The 26,040-nt window shown below is 36.9% G+C and overlaps 3 protein-coding genes across 5 annotated transcripts; 2 read left to right on the top strand and 1 right to left on the bottom strand.

Annotated features, from left to right (window-relative positions):
* The first annotated feature begins 1,831 nt into the window (after nt 1-1,831).
* LOC103700150 lies at nt 1,832-2,497 on the top strand. Its single transcript, XM_008782115.2, has one exon. The coding sequence runs from the start codon at nt 1,832-1,834 to the stop codon at nt 2,495-2,497; it is 666 nt and encodes a 221-aa protein (XP_008780337.2).
* A 1,523-nt stretch (nt 2,498-4,020) lies between these two features.
* LOC103724218 (O-fucosyltransferase 6-like) lies at nt 4,021-12,892 on the top strand. Of its 3 annotated transcripts, none has more exons than XM_039118108.1 (11): nt 4,021-4,527; nt 4,671-4,730; nt 4,828-4,906; nt 5,151-5,227; nt 7,167-7,255; nt 7,373-7,559; nt 9,579-9,760; nt 10,916-11,018; nt 11,117-11,448; nt 11,529-12,123; nt 12,549-12,892. In XM_039118108.1, the coding sequence occupies exons 1-10, from the start codon at nt 4,330-4,332 to the stop codon at nt 11,971-11,973; spliced, it is 1,752 nt and encodes a 583-aa protein (XP_038974036.1). In that variant the 5' UTR covers nt 4,021-4,329; the 3' UTR covers nt 11,974-12,123; nt 12,549-12,892. The 3 variants fall into 3 exon arrangements, with proteins under 3 accessions (XP_038974036.1, XP_038974035.1, XP_017702402.2); XM_039118107.1 differs by having other exon boundaries at nt 4,022-4,527; nt 4,677-4,730; nt 4,828-4,918; XM_017846913.3 differs by having other exon boundaries at nt 4,022-4,527; nt 4,828-4,918.
* Nucleotides 12,893-17,966: 5,074 nt separating this feature from the next.
* LOC103724219 (pentatricopeptide repeat-containing protein At4g18840) lies at nt 17,967-21,492 on the bottom strand. The gene is made up of 2 exons (XM_008815411.4): nt 19,527-21,492; nt 17,967-19,440 (listed from the first exon to the last, which is right to left on the bottom strand). The coding sequence occupies exon 1, from the start codon at nt 21,256-21,258 to the stop codon at nt 19,681-19,683; it is 1,578 nt and encodes a 525-aa protein (XP_008813633.3). The 5' UTR covers nt 21,259-21,492; the 3' UTR covers nt 17,967-19,440; nt 19,527-19,680.
* Between the last annotated feature and the right edge of the window lie 4,548 nt (nt 21,493-26,040).

Below are 26,040 nucleotides of genomic sequence, written 5' to 3'. Positions count from 1 at the left end.
AGGCCAACGAGACTGCAGATTGAGCGGCCGCTTATGTGGCTAACCATTCTAGGAGCACCTTGTAGGCAGAAGAGGAGGAGTTGCCTCGGGCACTCCGTGATCTTTTGTTTTCTGATTTTATTGTGTGTATTTGTGCATGTATTGTATAAAGATTTCGCCAAAGAAAAAAAAGCGCGGTTTTAACTTTGGGCTCCGCCCCATATCATTGCACATAATATAATTTTGTTTTTTTAATTATCTTTAAAATATAACATAATAACATAATAAATTAGAATAAATAATTAAATTTTATTGTATACCAACTAATAAATTTTAATGATGGCCAAATACGAATTCAAATTGTTGCTGAAAGTAGTATCAAATAGCAAGGGAAGAAATCTACCAAAGCTAAATCATCATGAAATTTTTTTATCATAAATACCAACATAATGAATAAACATATAATTATTTATTTTTTATCAATTATTTTAAAAATATAATATATTAATATATTAATATATAATAAATAGAAAATTTTAATAGATTTTTTTTGGATATTAAGCAACAAATTTTAATGATGGTCGAACTTCTGCATTAATAACAATTTTCACATGAATAATAGTTTAGCATGGGGCGCAGCGAACAATTTTTTTTTCTTTTTCTAGTTATTTCTAAAATAAAATATAATAATATAATAAAATATAATAAATATAAAATTTAAATAGCTAAATTTTATTATATATTAAATAATAAATTTTAATAATAGTCAAGTAAAAATTTCTATCATATATTTACATAGTGAACGAAAAACTCTATACAAAAGCCTATGACCGGAAACTCATCATTTATATCAAAATAAATAATATCGACCTTGCACGATGGACGGAGTATTTTTTCCCTCCTTTTTGCTAATTATTTTTTTAATAATAGTCGAACGCATTAATATTTATTACATATTAAATAATAAATTTAATTATAGTTAAATATATTAATATTATTAATACTAGCATGGTACATGAAGAATTTTTATAAATTGAGTCTCCATTTTAAATATATAGAATAGAATAAATTATATTTCTAAAATATCCTCCAATCCCTTTTCGTTCCTGGTTGATTTGGTAATTCTCACCTCGCTCGGTTTCGGGCTAATTGGGTCCCATTCATGTACTACAACCAAATATTGATCGTTATGTCAGTGGGAAGAAAACGTGCATCATGACAAAACTGTTAGGCGAGATAAGACGGTGTGAGTGAATAAGACCATACCTTCGCCGATGATCTGGTTTTCTTTCCCTCCGAGAGTCATATGATACGTCTAAGAAAATATTATATTCAAAATGAGAAATGGTTAAGGGGTGCAACAATTTTTTTTTTTTTTAATACAATGGTGACACACCAGACACGTATAAGTACATCCAAAAAGCTCAGAGAGAAGAAGTTGATAAAGAGAAGAAGAAATAGACTCGAGACTTTTCTAAAAAAACTTTCTTGAATAATGCATAGCATAGAAGGCAACCCAACCAGCAGCAATGTTTGCCTTTTGATAGACATAAGTAGCCTGGAAGGAAACAAATCCTTTCATGAGTCTGTAGATATCCCGAAGCAGTGGATACCGGTCAACATAGTTGTATTGGTCCTAAATTCAGTCGATCATCGTGGCTGAGTCATCTTCAAGATAGATAATGTTCGCACCTAGAATTAACTTGGCATGGTTGATGCCCTTCCATGCAGCTTTCAGCTCTATACTGATAGCAGATTTGTGAAAAATATGCTGACCTCCGGCTACAATCATATGAGCGCATGCAATCACACGCGCTGAAGGTCTCTTGTGCTGGTTAGACGGGGAGCGAGGATGACCCAGTATTGTGAGGTATGCCCGGATATCGAGGAATCCATATGCCATGTCTTACTTCACTATCCCAGGGCTGTACAAATTTGGAGTAGTTCATCTGCGCCTTTACCCTCAAGGTGGGAGTCAGTGAAGGACTTATTACTGTTTTTGAGGGATTCCTCTCGGAGGCCTAGCACAACCGAGCTGGGAGTAGTGGTGGCCTATCTAGCTTATCATATATGGCTGGATAGGGATAATTGCCTATTCGAGAGGAGAGGGTCGCTCCCTAGGCTTGTGATGGACAGAGCTGTGCCCCAGGCTATGGAGGTCTCTTTGTTGGCACCATCGACTTCATTTGGGTTGGCCAGAGATATCTGGGGTACTTATGCTGCTGTTGTAGCGCCCAAGTATGCTTCTCTTTCTTGGGTACTCCCACCCCCTGGTTATCTTAAGGTGAATTTTGATGGTGGTATGGCGATGGATAGCGCATCCGGTAGAGTGGGCTTTGTTATTAGGGATCATGATGGTAGACTGATTGCAGCTGGTGGACGGAGCACACCAGGTTTGACTGCTGTAGGGGCGGAGCTACGAGCAGCCTGGGAGGGTATCTTGTATGTGAGACATGGGCTGGGTGTCGACAAGTTGTGTATTGAAAGAGACTCTGCCACGGTGACTGATTGGATATAGGAAGTGGATAGGTATGGCGATGGTCACTCGCTGATCCGGGATACTTGCAGACTGGTACAGGAGTTGTCTACTATCCAGATTGTTCATGTGTATCGAGAGGCGAACAGAACAGCGGACTGGGTCGCCTTATATGTGGCATGTCATTTTGGAGACGTCATCTGGACGAGTTTAGCAGGTGTTCCCCACTTGTTGTATTGTTTACTTTCTTTCGATTTGGCAGGATGTACTCAAACTTGAGTTATTGGAAATGAAACGATGTTTTGACAAAAAAAAAAAAAAAAATCTCTTGTGCTGCGTTAGAAACAACTATTAAGATAATAACAATAATAATAATATTAATACTAGAAAAACAAAACATGCCACTTTTTTCCTCCGGTGGTTGCTATCACTCTCTCTTTTCTTTTACGTTTATCATCATAAGTCCCCCCATCATACCATTGGTCAAGAGAGCACATGCAGTTTACTGTTGGGTCGTTTTCTTAGCTACAATATCTTTTCCTTCTCTATCCGAAGACCGGTCCATTAACCATTTTGCGATCATAACTCCTCTTTCACAAACTCAACCATAACCTTCGAGTAATCCCTTATTTCTGCAAACATTTTTCGGACCACCCACACATCCACCCACCATTCTCTTGCTATCTTTTACAAAGCCAGACACTCGTAACTAAGAAGCTGAAATCCATATATTATTCGAGGGCGGCAATGTTATAATTTGGCAAATCTAGGTCCCATTTGCAAAATTTGGTCTCCAACCATTTGTCGAATAAAGTTTAGTTTCAGCAATTGCATATCCTCAATGCGGAAATGTTGTGCTACATATAGTCGCAAAGAACTATAAAAGGATTCGAGAATGGTCGAGAATCAGGAAAACATCATTGTGACTTCATCCACAAAGTTGAAAAAGACACTCAAGAATATATATATACATTCCTTTTGAGTAGATTAAGAGCAAGCTTGTTTCTTTTCCTTTGTTTTTGACAACAATATGGTCTACTCTCGTAGTCGAAGAACAAGTCCAAAGATTACCATCTCACTGGCTTTTATCTCCCACAACCGTTCTTCCAAAATTTTAAGCTTAGACCCAATCCCTTAAAACTTCAAGATTCGCACACCACTCCCACATTTGCCTCAAGATTCGTGCGTCCAAATTCAGGCATTCCTTCGCTCATCTCAGTAACCGATATCCCAACGCCCCAATCCAAAAAGAGGAAGATAAAAAAAAAAAAAAAAAACAGATTCCCAGCCACGGAACCATATTATTAGGCAACAAAAATAACAATACTGCCTTAAAATTCGTGCACCGCCTCCCCCCTCGTCTTCCAAATTTGGATATTCCCTCCATTTAGTTCAACAGCCGGTGTTCCCAGAACGCCCCTATTCAAGAGAGGATAGAAACGTAATCGAAGATAGTAGAAAGAAAAGAAACGGACTACCGACTCCCTCCGGGGCACGTGGTGACGGCCAATACAATACGATACAAAGTAGGAGGGTGCGAAAAAGAAACACCCGGCCAACCCACTCCAGGCCGCTTCCGGTTCTGGCGTTTTCTCCCTCCCTCCCTCCCTCCCTCCCTTCTTTCCTCCCCCAGACCCAACCACTTCGATACCGAATCCCAAAACAACCAACTAAACTCTCCTCTCTCTCTCTCTCTCTCTCTCTCTCTCTCTTAGATATTCTCACTCCCGGAGGCACGAGGTATTATGGAGTCGTTGTGGGCGGAGAAGAAGAAGAGTCCGTCGTCGTCCTCGTTGTCGCGCTTATATTTGAAAAGATAGCAAGAAGAGAACCAGAGAGCTTTCGGAAGAAACGAACGTAGGGAAGGAAGAGAGATGGGGTTCCAGCGGCGGCGCCACCACCACCACCACGACCGCCGGTGGGTGATCCCGGCAGTGCCGGCGACCTACGCCCTCTCCGTCGCCGCGCTGCTTCTCCTCGTCGTCATCGCCTTCCAATCCCTCCTCTCCCCGCCCCTCCCAGACCACCCGTCCTTCCCCCACCCCCGCCGCCCCAATCACCACTCCCTCCTGGTATCCACCCCCCTCTCTCTCTCTCTTTCTCTCTCTCTCTCTCTCTCTCTCTCTCTATCTATCTATCTATCTATCCACCTCTGTTTTTGTTTTTTTTCTTTTTGATCGATTTCTCGTTCTCATTTTTGGTTCTTTTTTTTTAGCTTAAGAATCCGGTGGAGCTCCAGAGGAATGTAGTTGGCGCCGATACATTTCGTGTTCCGGTTTGTTTTTTTTCCTATTAACTCCATTGATTCAATGGGTACGTTTGATTGATTTCAATGTGGCCGATGCTGATATATAAATATATGTATTAAATAGAGTGGAGGAGGGAGTCCGGTGAGTGATCTGTGGGACTCGAAGCAGGCTAAATACTTCTATGGATGCAGCAATGCGAGCAGTGAGTTTCCAAGTATGTGTTGGGTTCTGGTCTGATTTGCTGTTCATCTGCTAAAAACTGCAATCGAATGCAGTGTTTACTTGCAAGTTAATGATTTTGAGGTTTCTGAATCTGTTGGTTGAGTTTTTGGTTTTAAATCGTATTATTAATTCGTTTTTATTCTGTTTAAATATAGTTCGTTTCGAGTAAATGGGTATTTGTCTCTCGATATTGTCGTTAGTTAATTTTTTCCCTCCTTTTACAGAAGCGGAAACCATCATTCAACCTAATCGGTACTTGATGATTGCGACCAGTGGAGGATTAAACCAGCAGCGGACGGGGGTGAGATATTTGTCCAGTGTTAATAAATTTCTTTACTTTGTTCTCTGTTTTATGGTAATTTTTTGAATAGACGTTACAACATTTATTGGCTGGTTTATACGCGTGGGATGATTTTGCTTCAGTTGAAATTCCGTGTGGACTTTTCATTGAAACTAGTTTTGGTCAGTTTCTAGCTTTCGGTGATTGTTGACCCAACCAGCCCGGCGTTTCAACTTTCTATGGGAAAAGAACTTGACTTAGTGGAATAATCTACAATACGTTTCCAGGAATTTGGCCTTTGAATCATGGATTATTTTTGCAGTTTGAGAAGATAAAATAATTCCCCACATCACCAGACCATCCTACTTTCTTTTACAGGAAATATTTCCTTGGTGCTTAGATTGGACTAAGAAGGCATTGAATGATAAAGTGAAGACACTGACCATCATCACTGTTTTGATATCCGTGTACTATAATTGTGGGAAATGTCTCTCTTGTAGATCCTACTGGTTTTCTTGCTTGTTGAAATTCCTCGCATTGTTTTGATGTTACTCTGCCAGCCATCCTCCCAAGATCCACCAATCTAGAAATGGCCTCAGTATCTGCCTTGCCCGTTAAGTTAAATTCCTGCAATTGTTCATCCATAGGTTTAATTTGAATTGAGCTTACTTCCTGTCATCCATAGTAACATTCTAGAAATCCTTGAACTCAGGAAGATTATACCTCTTATCACCTCAATTTGAGCAGTTGTGGGTGCCAGTGGAAAGGGAAGCAATTATAATTGATTTTCGTATAATAGAATTTCAGTCTGTTTGCCATCAGTGAAGCCTTTTAGAACCCATCTAAATGCATTACCAATTTGAGCTGGCTATTGTTGTCAAGTGAAAAATCATTATGGGAGTCTGTCATCTATACCATCACTGTTTGAACTTTGAAGAATTCTCGATTGGAGCAACATAGAGCCTTTATAGGGTGCCATAAATAGCTCAAGTATATGATAAATTTGACCACAAAATTCAGTTTCATCTAGAACTACCAAACTAATCCTTGTTTTGGATCAATTTGAACTCAAAATGAAACATTCCTTTTCTAATTTTGGGTATTTAGGTTTAATTTTTACAGATTTTTATTCTGTTTTTCATTGATAGTCATGTATTTAAAGTTTCCATTAAACTTAAACTTTGAAATTTGAGTCCCATGGGTAATATTTATGATCATTTTCAATATAAACTCTTATTTGTCTCGCTTTATGTAGAGTTTACCTTTTAGGGTACTCTTTGATGACTAGCTTTCCTTCAGAAAAATGATGCGTAAATGGTCATTGTTATTATTTGGAATGTCACAATAAGGTTTTTGTCTTATTCATGCAAATTACATACCTGGTGTAAATATAGTTTATATAAAAGTTAGTTTGTTTGAATGGTAAACAATAGAGTGATCCATAATTTATTGAAGGTGAATTCAAAAATGCGATTTTTTGGCCAAATTATGGAAAAGAACCATAAAATTTAGTCACTAGAGTTACTAGCAAGCAGTGCTTTGCTTTAAACCATCTTTTCTTCACATATTGGACACCATTAACCTCATGCTTCTTGTTTGATTGTGGTGCTCTCTGATAATTCTATTCACCCTAGGCGATACTCTTGGATCCTCTATTCATCTAGTGCCTTTTGTTTCTGCGATGCTCTTGGATCATCTATTCACCTTGGTGATAATCTCCAATGTTGATTGTATGGGTAATCTGGCTTACCTTCTATTCCTTATGTCAAGTTGGGCTACTGCTTTTTTTTCTTTAGAAATGGTTGAATAGTTAGAGTCCTGAATGGTTTCATCTTTCATATTCGCCGTCACCAAATGTTTTGGTTTAGTTATTGATTCTGCTCTTCCATTTGATCAATATTGAAAACATAAGCATAACATTACTGATGGAAAAATTGGCTGCTACCTATGGTTGTTTCAGATAACAGATGCTGTTGTTGCAGCTCGCATTTTGAATGTGACACTTGTTGTTCCTAAGCTGGATGAAAAGTCTTTCTGGAAGGATGCTAGGTTTGCTCCAAATACTATTCTTTCTAACTTCTGCAACAATGAAGCACTTATAAATCAAGTCATCAAAAATGTACACTGAATACATTTTGTGCTTCTGTTTGTGATTATATTTTGCAGTGATTTTGCTGAAATCTTTGATGTTGACTGGTTCATATCTTCTCTCTCAAAGGATGTTAAAATTATAAAACAGCTCCCAAAAAAGGGTGGAAAACGTATTGGAACTCCTTACACCATGCGTGTTCCAAGGAAGTGCACACCCAAATGCTATGAAACTCGAGTCTTACCTGTTCTTTTGAAAAAGCATGTAAGTTCTTTAGATCTATAGTATCTAAGTTCTGATTCTTACTTTAGTTAATGTTAGTTTGTCATATTCATTTCATTCATTTCCTTGCCTTTGTTTGTAATATTTTGTCTTTATTATGAGGAACAGATGAGATATATATATATATATATATATATATATATATATATATATATATATATATATATAAAATACTATGTCTTCTTTATTTGGTGTCTGTATCTTCCTGGTGTACTGGATTAATGAAGTCTAGGGCCCAACAAATCTTTACTATCAGCTGCGTTGTCATAATTTTGGTATTTTTCACTTAAATTGAATGAGATATATCCATAATAATCCTAACCCTTCATACCTATCTTCTGTATCCCTATTATAAACTCTTTTTTCTAATTTTTATTTGTAGAACCTGGATAGAAGAAATACGAACTGGAGAAGCTAGCATTCTAAAGGGGATGGAGCTATTTAAGGATGATGCTAAATAGTTATAATTGTATTTCAAAATTTTGTGATCTGCTTCTCCAATTATATACGAATTTAATACCAACACTTTTCTCCATGGAAAGCTTCTTCCAGTTCAGCTAACATGATGTCATAATTGGGTTAATCTCTCAGAGAACATTCTATCATGAACATAAATGAAACTAAGTTATTATCATGCATCTCTTATATGTTATATCTAGGCTCTCTATCAACATGATAATATTCTATTCAAGTAGCAGATAAGGTGGACCTTTTCTTTTACTAGTATATGACCATGTGCAAATACGTGGTTAGATAGAACAGCTTGAGATTAATCAACAATCAAAATGAGTTCGAGGAAATAGAGTTTGGGAGAGAAAAGATCAATAGAGATCAATAGAACAGCTTGACCAACTGGGCATAATTTTTATTAATTACCCTGTGATTCCATTAAAATATTTTCTTGTTTAAAATTTTCCTAGAGGCAATTTGGTAGAAGACTTGATACACCTATGGACGCAACTCATACTTTGTCATATTTGTATAATTTAGTTTCAATCTTATTTTTGCATAGGCTGAACCAACATAGTATATCATAAATGATGTATAATTTGACATACATAATGCATTATTAATTCTTGTTTGAAGTATTGTTGCATGAGATTGAACCACATATTCTGGTTATTATTTCTATTTCTGTTAGATGCATACTCTTATCCCATTGTGGATGGGTTTATGGCCAGTCTTATATATCATTTACAAGAGGGCATGATTATGCTTTTCATGGATAATCTGAGTTTGACAGCTTAGTGGCTGATCACTACAGATGTATTGGGCATCTGACTAAATGAGGAAATTTTGAGCAGCATGTGGAAGAAACTGTAAACTAGAATATATTAAACTTGCTTAATTAAACTTGTTTTGTAGTAAGTTGATACAAAATTGCCATACTATATTAGCTTAGGAATTATAATTCTGAGATTTAAAAGCTTTTTCAATTTATTGGTGGTCAAATTGATTTTGAATACATGTTTAGATATGTAGTATGATTCAAGTGATAGTTCATGAAATTGTAATTTTTAATTGTAGTTAAAATTTGCACTTATTGAGGGTTGTTGTCAGGTTGAGAACTACTCCTCATCCATTCTTCAAATTTTAGTAAACCTTCCATAAAGCCAATTCCTATAACATGGAACAGGGCTAGTTGGTTAAGGCTGAGCAAGGTGTTATGCTGAACTTCTAAAAGTACATCTTTTTTTTACTCCAAAGCATTACTGCAAAATATAAGGTCTTCTCATGTACATAAATAGACATCAAGAATGCATATTTATGCGATTACTGTGTATGTGCTTTATTTCCCCACTCCCCAAAGCTATTGTAATGGAGAAGATTTTTTTTTGATGATGTTCAAAAGGCTTTGACTTTGGTTTAATGATTTAATCACTGCTTTATGGTTTCCTATTTCTTCTGGCTTACACGTGTCCCATAGAGAAGAAGTACCTGCTTGTTCTTTGAACTTTTGAATGCATGTGAAACCAACATCTTTCTCTCATGATGATGCAGATTGTTCAGCTAACGAAGTTCGACTATAGGCTTTCAAACAAGTTGGAGATTGATCTTCAGAAACTGAGATGTAGAGTTAATTATCATGCCCTTAGATTTACAGATCCTATACAAGAAATGGGTGAGGGACTGATTCATAGAATGAAGGCAAAAAGCAAGCACTTTATTGCCCTTCACCTGAGGTAAGCTTTTAATGTGGTTGCAGGTTGACCTAAGTAGTTCAATGTAGATCTGTGGCATAGCTCTTCAAGCGATTTAGTGCTCTGTGCTTAAAAATATGGATTGCTACATCAATAATAAAGGAATCATTTCACAGGTTCTGATCCTGTTACCATTCGCTGTGCCAAATATAAATTGTGAACAACACAATCCATCGTTGTCTCATTGTCCTTTCATTTTCTATTTTGCTTTGGTTCCTTCTCCAATCTTCTTTGGTTTTAGCATGATAAGATCTTCTAGAATTTGAAGATACATATTGCTGAGTTCCACTTGCAAATGCTGGTATTTAAGACGTACTTACATCTTTCCCTTGCTATTGGACTGGTTGTCCCTTCCGTTGAAAAACTGATGGTTAAATAAGGCAAGTTGCATTATGTAGGTCAACTATGTCTTATATTTACCAGTGTAAGTCATAAGGTTTCTTTCGTACTCTCTTTACTGCCAACTTTTCCTTCCTTGTACCCTTGGTAGTAAACAGTGAACCTTCTGATTCTAAAATTTCTGAAACCTGCAACAACTTTCTTTACTAATCTTTGCTCCACCATTATGTCACTTGTTTTTCTTCAATTTATTCCTTTGCTCCTCTATTATGTTTCTCCTTTTTGATCATTCTCTCGATTTGAGATACCTTACTATTACTGATCAAAAGAATCATCTCTGGTCAAGAAATTACAGGTTTGAAGCAAATTGTGAGCCATAACCTACCTGACAGTAGCAAGGAAAGGGTGATTTAGTCATTTACACACATGATATCACAAACTCATTCTTTAAAGTTAGGCGTTGATGTTGAAAATAATTTTTTCTACGAAATACCTTGTGAAATTTCTCTACAAAATCTATGGCAAACAGGTGATTATATGATAAAAGAGCTACCCTATTTAAACTAAAGGATTAAATGTACATGTATTAAATTACTCTATTTTGTTGGAGAAATGAGAAAATGTGTTCTATGTATTGTCATTCCTCTCATCCACAAAATAGAGGTGGTACTTGTGGCAGAACCCTTTCTTTTTAATTGGTCCATAATCCATTACTATTGACATGCAATTAGGATCCTTCATTAGCCAAGGATTCACTATAGAATGTTCTATGATATGTGTAAATGTTCATTGTGGCAGATTTGAACCTGATATGCTTGCCTTCTCTGGGTGCTATTATGGAGGAGGAGAAAAGGAAAGGACAGAACTGGGTGCCATTCGCAAGAGGTGGAAAACCTTACATGTAATGCAGAACTATATCCTTTCTAATGAGGGTCTTACTTAATAATTATTACCTGGCTGCTCTTGTACGCTGTAGTTACTTTATAATTTTATGTGCAGACTAGCAACCCAGACAAGGAACGCAAACATGGTAAATGTCCACTAACACCTGAAGAAGTGGGCCTTGTGCTGAGAGCATTGGGCTTTGGCAAGGATGTTCACATCTATGTGGCATCTGGTGAGGTATATGGCGGAGAGGAGACATTGGCACCTCTGAAGGCACTCTTTCCTAATTTTCATTCAAAAGAAACTTTGGCAAGAAAGGAGGAGTTGGCACCATTTGCAGGATTTTCATCACGCATGGCTGCTCTTGATTTCATTGTATGTGATGGAAGCGATGTATTCGTAACAAACAATAATGGGAACATGGCTAGGATGTTGGCTGGTCGGAGGTATGTTTCCATTTTTCATTGCAGTTATGGAAAATGATCCCATAAGTTCTGATTGTATATGGTCTATAATTTTATTGTAGGAGATATTTTGGACATAAGAGGACCATACGGCCAAATGCTAAGAAACTGTACTCTCTGTTTCTGAACCGAACCAGCATGACCTGGGATGCGTTTGCATCGAAGGTCCGCACTTATCAAAAGGGATTCATGGGGGAGCCCAAAGAGGTCAGACCTGGTAGAGGTGAATTTCATGAAAACCCTTCAACATGTATATGTGAAAATTCCAAGGAAGCATCAGGAATTACCTCACGTATTGAACCAAAAGTTGAAATTAGAAATGGAAAGGGTTATTCAAGTAGCAGGGAAACGACGGAGAATCTTCCTAGTGATGAGGAGTCTGACTGGAGGGACCTGGATTATGGAGAAAATACTCCTCTGGGGAGTTTACCCAGTGGCACAGACCAGGAACATGACCTCCTCATCAGATCTGAAGTTCCAGATTTGGAAGAAATGCTTTCAGATTAGAAAAGTCATTTGGCTGTTGAACAGAGCATTGCATTTGACCCATGCTTTTGTCATATTTCTTTGGTGTTTTGAAGGCTTTGCTTCATCAAGCAAGTTCTGCTACTCAACTGCTCCATTGTTCAACATATTGCAGTGTCATCAGAGAAGAAGGTAAATAGAAGATAAAGCAGATGAGAATATGATAGAGAGCATTAAGCTTAAAATTTCCATTTTTTCCTTTCATTGTTTGGTTTTCATGTGTCGATGGTTATATTCTTTATATTTCCAGTAAATAGGACCAATAATGGAAACTTTCTATAAATCAAGAGGCCATCCTGCTATTAAATGTGAGTTTTCTTGGAAGGTCTTCCTGGAGAACCATGAGATGCTCATGGTTCTATTTCATTGATAGGCCTTTTGATACTATCGGAAAGGTCTCTGTGCCTGTTCCCAGTACACTTGAAAACCAAATAATAGAAGCAGATTCTAATATCAAGGCTTGTCTTATTCACATAATTTTTTTGTTTTTAATGTTATTTCGTTTATCTATAATTTTACTAACTTGATATTCTTCGTCTTCTGCTTTATGCTGAAAGGCACCACAATATCGCTGTATATAAAGCATTGGTGAGAGACCTGTACAGTACCTCATCCACCTGATCTCAGAATCAAAACAACATGTTACATCGGCCTGGATACTGCAGCGCTTTGATGTACATTGCTGAAACATTCTTTTTTAAAATTTTGTTATAAGCAAAAATCAGAGTTGCTTGTGAATTTCTTGTTTCTTGTTTTGTATTTTTCTTTCAGATGTATGTGTTTGTAAATTTGGAGTGTTGTAGTGAGGTTGGGTTACTGGCAGTTTTTTTAGAAAGGCTCCAAGAACATCAATCAAGTATTTATAAATTTTGGCAATTATCAAAGGAATTTTGTTTTTTAATAAATTTTATCAATTTTACCAATTTTTGTTCTTCTGTTGTGCTGCTAAACTTGTGTTTTTTTCAGTTGGCATCATGTTATGCCTCGTTGCCCCTAGGGACACTGCTGCAGAGATCTCTTTAAATTTGATGCTTGATGAGAACATCAAGATTCATGATGTTGTTTGACTTGGTAGTTTGGCTTCTTTAGAACCGTTACTTGTCAAATAGTCGGCAAATTGGCTGAAGTATTCCTCATTGCCCTGCTTAAGTGTAAGCATGTAATGCCATGCTTAAGTGTAGCGCTTTTTCTTTTCCCTTTTCTTTTACTTTTGGTGGTTGTGGTTTTTTTATTTTGTTTGTTTGTTTGCTTGTTTGGGGCGTGGAAGTTTAACATATAGCCGACCTATGTACAACCAGAAACATTGAAGTGATGAATGTCGTATGTAACCAATGCTTACAGCATTTACTGATATTATATAATCAATCCAAATCTTATGCATTAATAGAAGTAGAGCATTTGAACTTACCCAAAAAAAAAAAAGAGGAGCTCTCATACTTTTTTCACTAGCTGGCAAGTGAAGATGTGTGACGCATGTTCAAGCAAAAAAAAAAATAAATAAATATGTAAGTGAATAGTGGGATTTTTTTCCTTATATTGTCATCCTTAGAAAAAGATATTAGAATTAATTAGGATTCAGTTAAGAGAGGGAGAAAGGGCACTGGAAACTTGCTTCCCTGAAAGAATAGTGATTAGAATCCAATTGTATCTCATTTTCTTTTTTAATAGCCAACAATTTTCCTTCCTAAAGTAGTGAAGACGAGAGAGGAGAATGGAGAGTTAGCATGAACAAAGAGGAGCAGCGCATGTAAGTTTGTTTTTTAATAATTAGTTTTTGGGATTGGAATTATTTTCACATTTTTGATAGCTGAGTTTTCTTTTTTTTTTTCCTCCATAAATCAGTGGATGTTAGAGAGAAGAGGTGGTGGAGAATTAGCACTGATCAAGAGGAAGATGGAACATATTAATTTTTTCCCCCTTTTCTAGAACTATTTAAATCAATATTATAATATTCAATAAGAATTAGTTATGTGTTACATGAAAAGTGGAAAGGAATTTCTAATAAAAAATGATAGATGAAATCAAGTTGGAGTATTTTTCAGTTCAAAATTATTATAGCAATTTTTTTATTAAATAATTCCTTTAATTATTGATCTTGCAAGAAAAGATAAACAGTTAGGGAGCCCTGGATGATCTCGTTTTTGGACCTAAAAAGATACAATAGTAACATTCATTCAGTTATTGAAACTTTCTTGAATTATTCTTGATTTTCCTTTGGGCCAAATGATTCTTTAGATTATTCTCTGTAAATTAATCGAACTAGAACTTTTTAATTATTATCAAATTATACACAGATTTTTCAGTTTAATCACAAGTTATCCTTATTTAAAAAATCTTTGTATTATGAATTAGAGATATAATATATTGTTGATAATTGTGATGTCTAATGGCTACCATTTTTTATTCTTGCCTCTTCTATATGTATTTTTGTTTTAGAAAACATACAATTTTTTCAGTTTTGTTATTTTATTTCTAATTTTTAGTTATACATACTCTTTCAGAATTTTCAATGGACATGTTTTGAATGTATGATGCTTATTTGTCTAGTACCAATTTTGTCCATCATATATATATAATAAAACTAATATACAATATCAGTTCTCATTTAATCATGCAAAGATTTATTGGGTATATCCGTAAACGTATTGTATGAATCACCTGTTGTAGAAAAAAAAAAAAAGGAAGTAGGAGAAGATGCATACCTAATGCTGTCGATCCATCATTAGTAGCTTTTGTGATATTTTATGTGCTCTTGACCGATAGCTGACACATACTACCATGTGTGGTCTACTAGAGATCATGGGAATGTTCGCTCTTCTCTTTAACGGACTAAGTTTTTGAACAACACAGAGGAAAGCCCCCTCATAAACTAACAAAATTGGGCAAAAAAATATTTGCATATGTATCAACTCCTACAGATCTAGAGTCCTTTCATCTTCACCTTTTGTTTTTCTTGACAAACTTGCTCTCTTATTATATCTACTCGGGCACGAGGTTTTAGTTGTTTTAGCTCAAGTTCTGCACACAATGAGATCGAAACTACAAGAAGTTCACTGAATTAATCGACCCTAAAGACCTTTCAGCCCCAATTGATTACAGCTCCCCTTGGAATCTTTAAATCTAGTGATATTTGTTTTTCTTTTAGTTGCTTCAGTTTTTGTCATTTATACAATAACCCATTAAATAGAACGCCACACTTTCAAGTTTCATTTGACATGGACTTTTGTGATACAACCAGGAAAATACTTTTAGTTGTACAGAACATGCAATTCCAGCTCAACTTACAAAAAAGTTATAGAGAACCAAGAAGAGTACCAAAAGGAGTAGAGTGCCCAAGCCATTACCCTCTCCATCATAGTTGCTTGAACCATTCCATTGCTTGCTTCCATGAGACCATGGGCTGGAGGGGAAGAACACACTTAGGAGATGGATTGCTAGTAAAAGAATGAGTGGAAATATTAATAGCATAGTGTTTGAAATTTCGACTGCTTCGAGTAGCTGGGTGATGCTGTCCAATATAGCAGGGCCTCCAATGATTAATCCCAAGATTAAGATCATTAAGGAAGGGATTAGTGGTGATGGACTGCTCCCCATTTTGTTCAAGCAGCAGATTGAATTGGAATCCCCTCTCTTAGCTTCTTGCACAAACTCTAGGGAAGGTGGATGAAGTGTAGCAATTACAAGAACCACATGCTCACCATTATTTATTCTGTTGATTGTATCATAATTAATTGAAAGTTGCAAACTTGATTAAGATGGATTGATAAATTTTACTGAATAATGTCAACAAAACTTCTCCACATCTTGCGTCATGGACGGTCAGGACGGTCATACAAAATTCATGTTATGCACAAACTAACATTGGAAACAGATGGTGTCTGATTTTTTTTAAGAAAATGTATTTGTTTCTACATGGTGCGTTCCAAGTCATGCAGATACAGCTGAAATGTAGGGTAGAAAAGGGCCCAGACTAATTAATGTTGTTTCTCTTCATGAACACCAGGTTTAATAATGTGAAAGAAATAAATAAAGAAGTGAATTTTGCATAAAATATTCAATCAATTATTGATTTTGCATACGTTATAGTTTGCAAACAAAACACTTTTAGAAGATTTTCGACTTTCACAATTACTGAATTCTCGATATATATATATATATATTCCCCGATGATTATCATTTTGTAAAAAAATCAACCTTAATTTCTTTGTAAAAATAGATAATTAAGCAAATTTTGTTATACAACATCTACCAGAGAAAAAGGAAGGAAGAAACAAAACAAACAAACAAATTATCCAACTTGTGAATCCATAACAATGGTCCTTCCCCTATTCCTCTTTCATCTCACCATCAGGCCACCCAGTTCCAATCACAACCACCAACAGCTCCCAGTATGTCAACAACCAACAGCTGTGATCACTGAGTGTATAGGGGTTAGATATAGGGTTTCACCATATGCCAAGGGGGAGGAGATGAGGAACTTGCTACACTCGATGGGGGTGGGGGAGAGGGAGATGGAAGGCGTTCTTCGAAGAGAGGAAGAGTAAGATATGGCAGGTGATGATCGGAACCAGGCGATGAGAGAAGATGAGGAAAGCATGAAAGTATATTCACAAGTGGGATATGTTTTGTTTTTTCAAATACTGTGAGCCCTTTTATGTTTGCACAAAAAATATTTCTCCGACCTCTATTACTGGCTCGGCAATAAAACTGATCAGGGACAGACCTCGGGCCTAAACTATATTTATTTTTAGTCAAGCTTTGAGCTGAGCCTATTTAAAATATGATATCTTCTGTCACCATGCAACCAAGCCCCACCAATCACCAACTTTACCAGGCAAGTAAACAACTTAGTATCCCTATATATTATGGGTGCTATTGGGCAAGTTGGATCCATGCTTTAGTAAATCTATATCCAGCATATTTTGATTTCAAGATTAAATTTCATTTCATATCCGGCACACCACGAATTGAGTCCATGTTGGGACTGTAAAATATTATAAGACTCAGCAGGTTGGGTTTGAGTCGGTTTGCATGCATAGAGACCCATGTCCTACACATGTGCATCGGGTTTAGGTCGGTGTAGACAAGGTTCAGGTTCCTATCAAATAAATCTTGAACAATTAATCATCTTAAAATCATCCATACTTCAAATAGGTTATCAATAAAAAGTCCAATTATATGCATGAAAAATTAAATCACGAACACAAGCACATGATAGTTAATCATAAAATGATGATTGATTAAAATTGAAAAGATATGCTTATCTTTGAGTCAAGTATAGACAACCAAACATATTCTACCATGTGGCCAGTTTTATTCTTTCTATCCCCTTAAGTTATAGAACAAAGTTTCGTATATCCAAGAATTTAAAAATTGAAGAATATATAAATAGAACTATATATAAGAGTAGCACAGGATGTGCAAAATGCACATATTTGAGGGAAGCATTTCAAAGGTCAAGAACATAACATTTTTTATATTAAATACTAAGCTCAAAAGTCAGAAATTTCTAGTGAGATGTTACACATATCTTTTAGCCAAAAGACCGAGAAAGGAATTTCTAGTTGGAGATGGGATTTTTGTACTCTTTGTAGCAATGATCTTTGTATAATGAGGCTGTTTGAAGATGGTATATTAATTTGGCACATTATATATATATAAATTCTACCCAATATTTAATTTTCATTTGCAAATGAGGAAATGATTAATTTGTATATAAAAGCTTTCCACAAAAGTACCTGCAATGTATATACATATGCCCCCTTGAATAATTTCTAGACAAATGCCTCAACCATGTTCTACATTTAGTACATTATGAGATACAAAAGGCATCATACTTTTTTTGTACACCAAATAAAATGATGATCAGTATGAGGACCACAAAATTTTTGATGGGAACCAATTGTTTAAGTAGCAAAATAAGGTCCTTAATAAAATAAACGAGACATGGAATAAGGATAATTTTGCACAATTACCACTAAAGGGGAACAAGAATGGCATAAGAGCTTCTTTATACAATTTATTATATAAAAAACCTATGAGCACAAGAATAGGGAACATATCTAGATGATTGATAATTTCAAGATACATCTCAGACAACTTCATGACTAACCAATCTTTCCTTTCATAGATACTAAATCATTAGTGTTGCAGCTTGAAAGGAGGCAAAATATATAGCTCCCATGCAAAATATAAATTCCCAGATTAACATGAAAACCATCTTTCTAATTTAGCAAGAAAACCTAACTACATGCAGGGTATGACCATCTCATAAAAAGCATACACAATAAAAACAGAAAATATAAAATTCATCCATGTTATCCAAGTAATAGATTTCTTATCCTTTCCAATAAGCCTCAAAAGAGGTATTGCAAACTAATAAAAAGACACTCTGTAACTGTAACTACCATGATTAATAAAAACATAAGATAATCAATGTCATTGCCAAAGTAAACAAATCATTTCTTCTTTGTTTTTATCCTTTTAAAAGCTTTTTCCATATCTCTAGTGCTCTCTTCATTTTTTTTCCAAAGATGCACTATCATCGTATACGTTGTTTGCTTTCTAAGTATGATGTCCTAAGATTTGTTCAAAAAGGTATTCGCACTTCCTATACATCTCTTCAAGCAATTATTGAACTCAGTATTTTTATCTTCCTACAAAATAATGAATTATTATCAAAAATTGTAATTTCAATTTAAAAATTTGAACAAATAAAAATGTTGCTATACCTCTTTCATGTTTATCAAATTATTTAGTGGTAATGGCTGATTACCAAGATTGGATTAGCAATCAACTGAATTTTTGATGCAGTGTGTTTAGTACTTTTCTGTAACAAGATCTTTAACTAATTAGACATATGCTAATTGCAATTTTGTTCAAAGGTTATTTATTCTTTTGTCAGCATAAACATGTACCAAGTAATGGGACAAGTTGTCTGACACATTCACAAACTATACAGAGAGAAATTTATTTTATTGTGAGAATATCCATAATATGACCATGCTTACATTGCATATGTAAAGAAAGGCATAAAAATGTCTGGAGATGTGCTTTTCGGAAAAGATGCTTGTGGCCTCCCTATCACTCATAAGAATCAATAGATGCCCCTCTATAATGCATTAACTAACGAAATCAAAGATCACACAATGTTCAGAATACAATTCTCAACTAGCTAGAATATATAAAAAAGATAATGGCAGAGGTATCAAATGACCTCCACTGCTGTTATTTGATATTATTGCCAACTAACTTACTGAATTCATCTAGAATTTATTACAGAAAGGATAAAATAACCTTGTATGCTATCAAAACAGAATATATATACACTAACCATTGTGTGATTACCTCACATATACAATTGCAAACACTGCATGCATGGTTGATCTTCTACACCATCCTGGGCTGGTAGAGAGAAGGTTGAGCTAATTATGGACTCGATGTGCAGCTCTGCAGAGCGAAAAAAATTTGCAAGGTCTTTTTAATGTAAAATTAGTTGTATATACAGTGAAACCTCTTTAGTTTGATCAACTGACATGTTAAATTTGTGCACCCATAAATGGTATGTCTTGGAAAAGGCTTGGATCCCCCACTAAAATAGTTAGTTTTGATAAATAGCCCGGAATACCTCAAATCCATTGCACAGCCAGGTTATGTATCGCTATAGATAAGCTTGGTATTAGGATATGGTCAATCGCCCACAAAGAACTCATGAATGGCTCCGTCGACTTCAATTGTGCTACAACCTGGTTCCTTTTTAACTCCCTGCACCTTCATCATCTCCCTCAGCATCCTTGCATCCTCCCATCTGCCCAACAATGCATAAACATTCGACAATTGAATGTAACAAGAGCTATCAAAAGGACTCAACTCCAAGAGCTGCTTTGCTGCTATCTCTGCCAACTCAAGATCCCCATGTTCCCTGCAAGCACTCAAAAGTGACCTCCAAAGCACTGGTGCATCCTTGACTGGTGCTCTCCTTAAGAGCTCCTCAGCCGCCACCAAAAGCCCAGCTCGGCCAAGCAAATCAACCATACACCCATAATGCTCTATTTCTGGCTCAATTCCATATACCCGAGCCATGTCATTGAAAATCCGGCAGCCTTCATTCAACAATCCCTCATGGCTACAAGCAGAGAGCACATTCACAAAAGTCACACCATTGGGCACCAAACCATTTCTTGGCATCTCCTCAAAGAGCCTCAATGCATGCTCCCCTAACCCATGGCTACTTAAACCATCTATCATTGCATTCCATGTACTAACATCCTTCTTAGAAGTGTTGTTAAACACCTGCAAAGCCTTCTCTATGCTTCCACACTTTGAATACATGTCGACAAGCGCGGTCGCTAAAAACCCCTTGATCTCGATCCCATTTTTATCAACATAAGCTCGAATCCACTCGCCCTGTCCCAGAGATCCAACTCGAGCACATGCTGACAACACATTCACGAAAGTGCATTCGTCCGGCCACACATTGCCATACTGCATCTCTTGAAAGAGTGAAATCACTTCATCGAAACGACCTGTGCGGGCACACCCCGTGATCATGGCATTCCATGAGACAATATCTCTGACAGGCATCAAATTGAAAAGTTCCCTAGATTGGTCTACCAGTCCAAGATTCGAATAGCCCGAGATCATGAAGTTCCAAGTCTCCACATTCCTCTCAGACATTTTATCGAACAACTTGCGTGCTCGACCAACCAAGCCATGGGTTACAAAGGCATTAATCATAGCATTCCAGGAGATTACATCTTTCTGAGGCATTCTAGCAAACAGCTTGAGTGCCTCTGCCGTAAGTCCATTGATAGCGTAGGTGTGGAGTAGTGTGTTAAGGACGAAGATGTCGGACCCGAACCCGGTTTTGAGGATCCGGGCGTGGATCTGGAAGGCTTCGGGAAGGGCCGCGCAGGCCTTGAGGACAAAGGGAAATGTGTATTTATCGGGTCGGGTGGGGGAGTGGAGCATCCGATAGAAGAGCTGGAGGGCGGGCGCCGGGTCCGGCGCGCGGGCATGGGCCCGGATCATAGAGTTCCAGGCGAAGGAGGTTGGGGCGGGGAGGCGGGAGAAGAGGGAGTCGGCGTAGGCGAGAGCTGGGAGCTCGTCGGTGGCAACGGCGGAGGAGAGGAGTCGGGCAGCGGCCGCCGGAGAGTGGATGAGGCCGGTCTTGATCATGTGGGCGTGGGACTGGTGGACCTCGGAGAGGTTGGTCGCCATGTCCGTGAAGGAGAGGATGGAGGGAGGCGGCAGAGGAGTGGCGGACATGGCGGTCGGCGACGGCGGAGGACGGGATTCACGTGGATAGTCTGGTGGAGTGTGAAGACGTCGTTCTATAACAGAGCCCTCATGGGCATTTTCGCAAATATCATAAGATATCTTCTACCTAAATGATATGATGATAATAATAAAGAATGTAATATATATTTATATCATGTTCTTAAGAAGTAACTTATCTTTAAGTTTTTGCAATTGAGAGAAACAAATTTGAGAATTGAGAAAAGTATGGTATTGGAGATTGAATGTGCCTAAACCACTTGGTAGTCCCATCTTTTTTTTTCTTCTTTTTCTTCTTCAATATTTCTCAAGAAAATTTGTTAAAAGGGAACTCTGCGCGCGCGTGAGAGAGAGAGAGAGAGAGAGAGAATGAGACTTGAGAAAAGTAACTAACATCATAATAGTTGCTATTTTTTTCTTATTTTATATTATAATATAGTTTATAATATTATTATTTTATAACTAAATGGTAATAAAGATGAACTTCTCTTTAAGTTTTGCAATTGAGAGAAACAAATTTCAGAATTGAGAAAAATAAAGTATTGGAGATTGATTATGCCTTAACCACTTGGTAGTTTCATCTTTTTCCTTCTTTTCTTCTTCATTTTTTCTCAAAAAAATTTGTTGAAGAGGAGCCGTGAGAGAGAGAGAGAGGACACTTGAGAGAAATAAATAACATTATAATGGTTGTTATTTTTTTTCTTATTTTATATATTACATATATTATATATATACATATATATATATAGTTTATAATAATATTATTTTATAACTAAATAGTAATGATGATGAACAAGTGGTTAAGTCATTGAGAGACATAAAATTAAGAATTGAGAAAAATAAGATGTTGGAGATTCATTGTGCCTTAACCACTTGGTAGTCTATTTTCTTATTCAATATTTCTCAAGAAAATTTGTTGAAGGTAACTCCGTGTGTGTCAGAGAGAGGATAAGACTTGAGAGAAATAAATAACATTATAATGGTTGTTATTTTTTTCTTATTTTATATATACATACATATATATATATAGTTTATAATATTATTATTTTATAACTAAATAGTAGTGATGATGAACTTACCTTTAAGTCTTTGTAATTGGGAGACATAAATTTAAGAATTGAGAAAAATAAGATGTTGGAGATTGATGGTGCCTTAACTACTTGGTTGTCCCATCTTTTTTCTTCTTTTCTTCTTCAATTTTTCTTAAGAAAATTTGTTGAAAAGGAGTTGTGAGAGGGAAAGGATGAGACTTGAGAGAAATAAATAACATTATAATGATTGTTATTTTTTATTTTATATATACATATATATATAGTTTATAATATTATTATTTTACAACTAAATAGTAGTGATGATGAACTTACCTTTAAGTCTTTGCAATTGAGAGACGTAAATTTAAGAATTGAGAAAAATAGGATGTTGGAGATTGATGGTGCCTTAACTAGTTGGTTGTCCCATCTTTTTTCTTCTTTTCTTCTTCAAGTTTTCTCAAGAAAATTTGTTGAAGAGGAGTTGTGAGAGGGAAAGGATGAGACTTGAGAGAAATAAATAGCATTATAATGATTGTTATTTTTTTTATTTTATATATACACATATATATATAGTTTATAATATTAATTATTATTTTATAACTAAAATCGTACTTGACCCTTTTATATCTTGTTGCATGAGAATTCTCTTGTCCATTTAACAAAATACTACTTTCGATCCAAAATCGATGAGAGGATGATTGATCACCAAACAACATGTCCTTTTTTTTTTATAATCTCAAGTAATTAAGCAGGAAATTTTGAATGGTTTGTTTTTTAAAAAATAAAAGAGAATTTACAGGATCAGCTTGCCGAATCCAAAGTCCATTGTAGCGACAGCCAATGACTTGGTCAAACAGCTGTCTCCAATTTACCATTAATCCTGCAACCAATCTGTCAGGGTCTGAAAGGCATTCGTGGTTCAAAAAGCTTGGATGATACCAACAAAAGTTGGCTGCGAAATGTTGCTCGTGGGGTCCATCATAGAACGACTTCCACCGCTAAGAGTGGCTGCAGTTGACTCGAAAGTCCATCTCCCACTACCTCCATCCATAGAAACTTAAACGAAAGAGACCAATAACTAGCTACAGAAAAGAGAAGAAGAGAGAAAAAAATATACTCTATACAGTATGCACCATGTAGGTGTATATACTACAAATTATAGCCGCTCGTTTCTGTAAGTCTTATTCATCAAGCGCTCATTTCAGTATAAGACTATATGAATGAGCAATCATGATTATCGGTGTGCATGGCCACGTGGTGCATGTAGTATAGAATAAGAGAGAGAGAGAGAGATTACCCTTGACTTAAAGACTTCTGTTTGGAGAGTATAATTAATGAGGGCGGCACTAGAAGGTCAAGAAATACAAAGAGCTCTAAGCCTCTAACCATTGTTTCTAGATTTCAGAAAATATCTAGAAATGGTATCTTGACTCACTGCCGTCCTCTAATGATAGCCAATGGTTAGAGCTCGAAACAATGGACCACAGCGTGGCCTACACCATCAATAACAAATTAACAAAATCTAGTGGATGTATGGTGAATGGAAGACTCAGTCTTCAAAGATCATTAGTGGAGTCTATTAGTATGATGATTTAAATCGCTGTCATCCCATCCATTCATCCGCTGATTGTGGCATCGAGGAAGCTAAGTGAGGTCAGTCAATTAGATGGATTACAGCAATGAGGAGGGACACCATTGGAGACTTGGAAATGGGATACAAATCATTATGGAGGGTTGGCTTGCATTTGTGATGTGATGCGGGATTTGCACCCCGTCACCAGCAGAGCCCACACACCAGCCGAGCAGGGGAAGAGAGAGTGTCCCTCAGAAGGTATTGTCCGCTTTGGGTCCGATTTGGGGGTCGAGCGTACCCGGAGCCCTCCTCACGGCGCCTCACGGTTTTGCCCCACAAAAGGCGCCTCCTAAGGGAAGGGTGATTGAGCCCCCCATTATATGGCACAGACCTTCCCGCTGATTAGCCGATGTGGGACTAAATTCGGGGAACCACCCGTAACACAGCCCCCCCAGCGGGGAGGTCCTGTGCCCGGGTCGGCTCCTTGCTGGATAGGCGGAGGGCCGAGGCCCTCCTTCTAGCGCCATCTGATGCGGGATTTGCACCCCGTCACCAGCAGAGCCCACACACCAGCCGAGCAGGGGAAGAGAGAGTGTCCCTCAGAAGGTATTGTCCGCTTTGGGTCCGATTTGGGGGTCGAGCGTACCCGGAGCCCTCCTCACGGCGCCTCACGGTTTTGCCCCACAAAAGGCGCCTCCTAAGGGAAGGGTGATTGAGCCCCCCATTATATGGCACAGACCTTCCCGCTGATTAGCCGATGTGGGACTAAATTCGGGGAACCCCCCGTAACATGATGCTTGCTGCCGTTAGTAAGAAAGTAGAATGTGAGGTCATGGGGCATTTTACTATGTGCTGAGGTGGCTTGGAAGTTAAAAAGAAGACAAGGAATTGAACAACGTTTTAGGATGCAGACAACGCCGGCAGCTTCCAGAGGTTACAAGGGCTTGCAGGTCATGATATAGTCGTTGCCTGAAGAGAAAAATAAAATGTTGAAGGGTTTCCATGAATGAATGTTGGACTGCTGGCTTCTGGTCGTTGGTAGAAACTCTACTCTCCAATTCTAAAAGAAAGCCAGGTTTTTACCAGTCTGGGTCAAGGCCGGGGGGTGGGGGGGCGGGTCCAAGCTTCTCATAGACCGGACACAATCACTAACTCCATTCTAATGGTTGAACTTGGAGAGGAAATAACAAATGGTGGAATATTTTCCAAGTTATGTCATGGCCCTTCGACTGGTCAAAATATCTTGGCCCCTCATCTTTGGTGCTAATGATGATACTTCATTATATTCTTTATCTTATAATTTGTTCATGCACCAAGATTAGCAGCTTAAGAAATGTTACCTGCCTGCCTGCTGCTGCTGCTGCTGCAATTAGTATACGTATTAATAAACTGGTGAGCAAAAGTTTTGTATTAAAGAACATAGGGTTTGCAGAATAAATCCACTTTATTTTCATATTTTTCATGCAAAGATGGATTACTAGTTTGATTTTCTTGAAATGGACTGTGTTAGACTTGATCATTATCATTATTTTCCTACCTCAAAGGATGCATAAATTTTGGAATACAAAATTTTGCCATGAGTGTGCAGGAATATAATGATCGAATAATTCATTACTGCTAATTGATGCAAAGATAGAAGGGCAAATGACCTATTTTTGAAAAAAAAAAATAAATATTTTACCTAGCTGAATTCAAAAAAAAAAAAAAAAAGTAGGGCCCAAGGAGTAGGGGGTGTCAAAACCATAACATGAAGTTACCCAAAAGAAGGCTCGGTGATTTGAACATGGTATTATAGGTGCACATTTAGGATTCAATCATGGACTAGAAGAACAAATATGAGAAAAGAATAGGTGGTGTACATTTATACAACAGAGATCAACTTTACCTATCGAAATATTTACCATCTCAAACTTCTCCTTAACTTGGAGAGAAGAAACATAAAAGAAACTTGGTGAAAAAATGTCAACAAGTTATCTTGTAGATGGAATGTATCCATTAATTGTCCTCTTTTTAATTAGTAAGAAAAGATAAATCTATATTACTTAGTAATTTATAGGAACAATTAATTTTATTTGTAAATGATTAGTTGCTTCCTTTCCAAACCAACTGCATGAGTTAGCTTAAACAGGCTCTCGGGATCGTCTTTATATGAAACAATCAAGAGGTTTG

Source organism: Phoenix dactylifera, unplaced genomic scaffold, assembly GCF_009389715.1.
Source record: "Phoenix dactylifera cultivar Barhee BC4 unplaced genomic scaffold, palm_55x_up_171113_PBpolish2nd_filt_p 000309F, whole genome shotgun sequence".
Taxonomy (NCBI): Eukaryota; Viridiplantae; Streptophyta; class Magnoliopsida; order Arecales; family Arecaceae; genus Phoenix; species Phoenix dactylifera.
Note: the sequence above shows the minus strand (reverse complement) of the source record. Positions and strands in the feature narration are given on the sequence as shown.